Consider the following 5,000-nt stretch of genomic DNA (forward strand, 5'->3'; position numbering starts at 1 on the left):
ACACGTCTGATGGTATTTATGATGTTAAAGCAGCTCGAGATGACCACGGATATTGCCAGGCCTTAGAACAGCACTGATATTCCCAGAACAGCTGGTCCTCTGTGTGTACGCGTGTGCGTCTGTGCATATGTCTGTGTGTGTGTGTGTGTGTGTGTGTGTGTGTGCATCTCTCTCTTAGGAGAAGCTGATGTGTGTGTGTGTGTGTGTGTGTGTGTTTAAGGAGAAGTTGATCTATTTCCCTGTGTGTGTGTGTGTGTGTGTGTTTTAGGACAAGCTGCTCTATTTTCCTGTGTGTGTGTGTGTGTGTGTGTGTGTTTAAGGACAAGCTGATGTATTTTCCTGTGTGTGTGTGTGTGTGTGTGTGTCTTAGGATAAGCTGCTCTATTTCCCTGTGTGTGTGTGTGTGTGTGTGTGTTTAAGGACAAGCTGATGTATTTCCCTGTGTGTGTGTGTGTGTGTGTGTGTTTTAGGACAAGCTGCTCTATTTTCCTGTGTGTGTGTGTGTGTGTGTGTGTGTGTTTAAGGACAAGCTGATGTATTTTCCTGTGTGTGTGTGTGTGTGTGTCTTAGGATAAGCTGCTCTATTTCCCTGTGTGTGTGTGTGTGTTTAAGGACAAGCTGATGTATTTTCCTGTGTGTGTGTGTGTGTGTGTGTGTTTTAGGAGAAGCTGCTCTATTTCCCTGTGTGTGTGTGTGTTTAAGGACAAGCTGATGTATTTTTCTCTGTGGGTGTGTGTCTTAGGAGAAGCTGCTCTATTTCCCTGTGTGTGTGTGTGTGTGTGTGTGTCTTAGGAGAAGCTGCTCTATTTCACTGTGTGTGTGTTTAAGGAGAAGCTGATGTATTTCCCTGTGTGTGTGTGTGTGTGTGTGTGTGACTTAGGAGAAGCTGCTCTATTTCCCTGTGTGTGTGTGTGTGTGTGTGTGTGTGTCTAAGGACAAGCTGATGTATTTTCCTGTGTGTGTGTGTGTGTCTTAGGAGAAGCTGCTCTATTTCCCTGTGTGTGTGAGCACTAAGAAGCGTTCAGAGGACGAGACAGAGGAGGGGCTGGGCAGTCTACCCAGAAACATCAACTCAGTCAGCTCCCTGCTCCTCTTTAACACCACAGAGAACCTGTGAGTACACACACACACACACACACACACACACACACACACACACACACACACAGTCTACCCAGAAACATCAACTCACACCCCGTGCAGACGGACTCTAGTTTGTCTGAACCCGGTGAACCCCGAGTCCGGATAGCCCTATCGTGCAGACGAACGCACTGTATCCGCACACTGTATCCGCACTCCCTCGAATCGGGGGTCCAAAGTGAGTAACCTCCGAATCCGATTGCTGTTGGTGTTCGTCTGCACGCTATCCGCATACCTAATCGGATTGCCCCACGTGATCGCATCATTAGACCAGCCAGAACAACAGACACAACCGGCATTATTTAATAACTGAATAGTTTGCCATGGCGCAGTGAGTTTGGCAGCCAGTTATAACAGCTCTCCAGTTTAAAAAAAAATATTCTTCCTATTACCTTGCTCCTTTTCCACGTGAATTTCCCTAACGGGATTAATACAAATGTATCTATCTATCTGTTGTTAGGAAAGGGATGACATTAACAAGCCACACTTAAATCTATCACTGTTTAATCTATTTGCATCAGACCATTTTTCAAAAAACAGTTTTTAAAAGTGTCAGCAATAGCCTATATGAGCAAATCTGACGTGAAAAGATTTTTTATTATAGACGGAAGTTTCAAAACAGATGAATGTTACGTTAGCTTTAGTCCTGTCAGACAACGATAGCGATAGCTACTAGCTAGCGTTAACGTTACTTCAGAGGTAGCCTACAGTACGTGAAGGACAAAGCCCTCAACAATAGCTTACATTTGTTGTTAGTAATAAAACCATGAAATTGGAAGCAATTGTAAACCATGAAACATTCAGGATCCACAGCACTTGCATTGTGGTCTCTCCTGCTCAAGCTCAGCATCTCCATAAAGCACAGGCATTTAAACAACTCAGACATGTCATGTTGCACATTGCTTTGTTGCACTGTTCTAAACTCTTTATTATCAATAACAAATATAATTATTTTTCGCTTAACCTACAGTCTGCTCTTACCACTGATTTTATAAACCACCATAATGTGTTACTGTGCAGATTAAATGTAGGCTATGCGGCTAAGCTAAACGTTGCTAGTTGGAGCTCAACTACTGTCATATGTTATTTTGATAGCATGCTCCTGTCTTCTTCTCCGTTTTCTTCAGTTGTCTGTAGCACCAAAGCGCCACCAACAGGCGTGGGGGATGTACTACAGCTGAGTCAATCGGATTCACTGGGTTCATGTGCACGCAATGTAAAAAGTGGGTAGGTGTGAAACAGGTGTGAAAAATGAACCCGGGTTCAGGCAAACTAGAGTCCGTCTGCATGGGGTCTCAGTCAGCTCCCTGCTCCTCTTCAACACCACAGAGAACCTGTGAGTACACACACACACACACACACACACACACACAGTCTACCCAGAAACATCAACTCAGTCAGCTCCCTGCTCCTCTTCAACACCACAGAGAACCTGTGAGTACACACACACATACGCACACAGGCTCAGTTGTCTTATTTAAAGTGTGTGTGTGTGTTTAGGTATAAGAAGTACGTGTTCCTGGACCCGTTGTCGGGTGCCGTGACGAAGACACACACGAGCCTGGAGACGGAGAAGGAGGAGAAGCCCTTTGATGCTCCGCTGTCAATCACCAAGAGGGAGCAGCTGGAGAGACAGGTACACACACACACACACACACACACACACACACACACTGTCAATCACCAAGAGGGAGCAGCTGAAGAGACAGGTACACACACACACACACACACACACACATTGATGCTCCGCTGTCAATCACCAAGAGGGAGCAGCTGGAGAGACAGGTACACACACACACACACACACACACACACACACACACACGCACACACACACACACGCTGTCAATCACCAAGAGGGAGCAGCTGGAGAGACAGGTACACACACACACACACACACGCACACACACACACACACACGCTGTCAATCACCAAGAGGGAGCAGCTGAAGAGACAGGTACACACACACACACACACACACACACACACATTGATGCTCCGCTGTCAATCACCAAGAGGGAGCAGCTGGAGAGACAGGTACACACACACACACACACACACACACACACACGCTGTCAATCACCAAGAGGGAGCAGCTGGAGAGACAGGTACACACACACACACACACGCTGTCAATCACCAAGAGGGAGCAGCTGGAGAGACAGGTACACACACACACACACACGCTGTCAATCACCAAGAGGGAGCAGCTGAAGAGACAGGTACACACACACACGCACACACACACACACACACACGCTGTCAATCACCAAGAGGGAGCAGCTGAAGAGACAGGTACACACACACACACACACACACACACACACACATTGATGCTCCGCTGTCAATCACCAAGAGGGAGCAGCTGGAGAGACAGGTACACACACACACACACACACACACACACACACACACACGCTGTCAATCACCAAGAGGGAGCAGCTGGAGAGACAGGTACACACACACACACACACACGCTGTCAATCACCAAGAGGGAGCAGCTGAAGAGACAGGTACACACACACACACACACACACACACACACACACACACACACACACACACACACATTGATGCTCCGCTGTCAATCACCAAGAGGGAGCAGCTGGAGAGACAGGTACATACACACACACACACACACACACACGCTGTCAATCACCAAGAGGGAGCAGCTGGAGAGACAGGTACACACACACACACACACACACACACACACACACACGCTGTCAATCACCAAGAGGGAGCAGCTGGAGAGACAGGTACACACACACACACACACACGCTGTCAATCACCAAGAGGGAGCAGCTGGAGAGACAGGTACACACACACACACACACACACACACACACACACACACACACACACACACACGCTGTCAATCACCAAGAGGGAGCAGCTGGAGAGACAGGTACACACACACACACGCTGTCAATCACCAAGAGGGAGCAGCTGGAGAGACAGGTACACACACACACACACACACACACACACACACACACACACACACAAGTAACAAGTTCAGTTGCAGTGCAGCGGCTGGCTGCCGGCGCCGGCGGCTAGGAAGCTGAAGAGCTAAAGAGCTAAAGAGCGTTAGTGGATTATTTGCCCCAAATATGTTCATGAGCAAAGTAAACAACAATCAATTGTTTATGTTGACAACAACTCATGTTCTACAAAAACACCATATAATTCATATCAGCATGCTAACGTTATATGTAACTTATTAGCAGCTAGCTAGTGTTCTAATAGATTTTCAGTTAAAGTGTTAGCAGCAAGCTAACAATAATGGTCGAGAGCTTCAGTTAAGACCTACAATATTCTGTTTGACCTCACAGCGTTCGTGTAGCATATAAACAACAAACCGAGTCGATGTAGACCTATAAAAAGTCGTGTAGAAACCTTTATTCACATAAAATATTTCCCAGTAACATTCTAACATTCTGATTACTCCCGCCCCAAATCACACACACGCCCAACTGATTGGCTCTCGGGTGGTTTGCATTTGCATAAAGTTAAAGAAATGCCAACTCTGAATCGGATGCAGAGGCGTGTTCTTTGCCTGACGGGCAAACAGCCGGAATTTCGTCTCCCGTTCAATCCCAACGAATTACGCCTGGTCATATGGCCTGTGTGGACGTACTGACACACACACACACGCACACACAAGCACACACAAGCATAAAACACAAAGGGTATTTGTAAGTGCAAATGAATAACCTGTGCATCTCTCTCTCTCTCCTCTCCCCCTTCTTCACCCCATCTCTTCCCCCAACCCGCCCCCCCCCCCCTCCAGGCTCCAGAGAGTTACTTCTATGTCCCAGACCTGGGCCAGGTGCCTGAGATTGACGTCCCCTCTTAC

At 47.2% G+C, this 5,000-nt stretch overlaps 1 protein-coding gene across 2 annotated transcripts in view; it reads left to right on the forward strand.

Moving 5' to 3' along the window:
* The window catches only part of wash1 (WAS protein family homolog 1), a 23,369-nt gene that overhangs the window by 13,239 nt on the left and 5,130 nt on the right, over positions 1-5,000 (forward strand). For both annotated transcript variants that reach the window (XM_031564612.1, XM_031564613.2), the window contains 3 exons: positions 977-1,113; positions 2,641-2,776; positions 4,935-5,000. The exon at positions 4,935-5,000 is cut by the window's right edge and continues 139 nt beyond it. In XM_031564612.1, the coding sequence (XP_031420472.1) occupies positions 977-1,113; positions 2,641-2,776; positions 4,935-5,000 (339 nt within the window). The remainder of the gene's footprint in view (positions 1-976; positions 1,114-2,640; positions 2,777-4,934) is intronic.

Source organism: Clupea harengus, chromosome 3, assembly GCF_900700415.2.
Source record: "Clupea harengus chromosome 3, Ch_v2.0.2, whole genome shotgun sequence".
NCBI classification, from domain to species: domain Eukaryota; kingdom Metazoa; phylum Chordata; class Actinopteri; order Clupeiformes; family Clupeidae; genus Clupea; species Clupea harengus.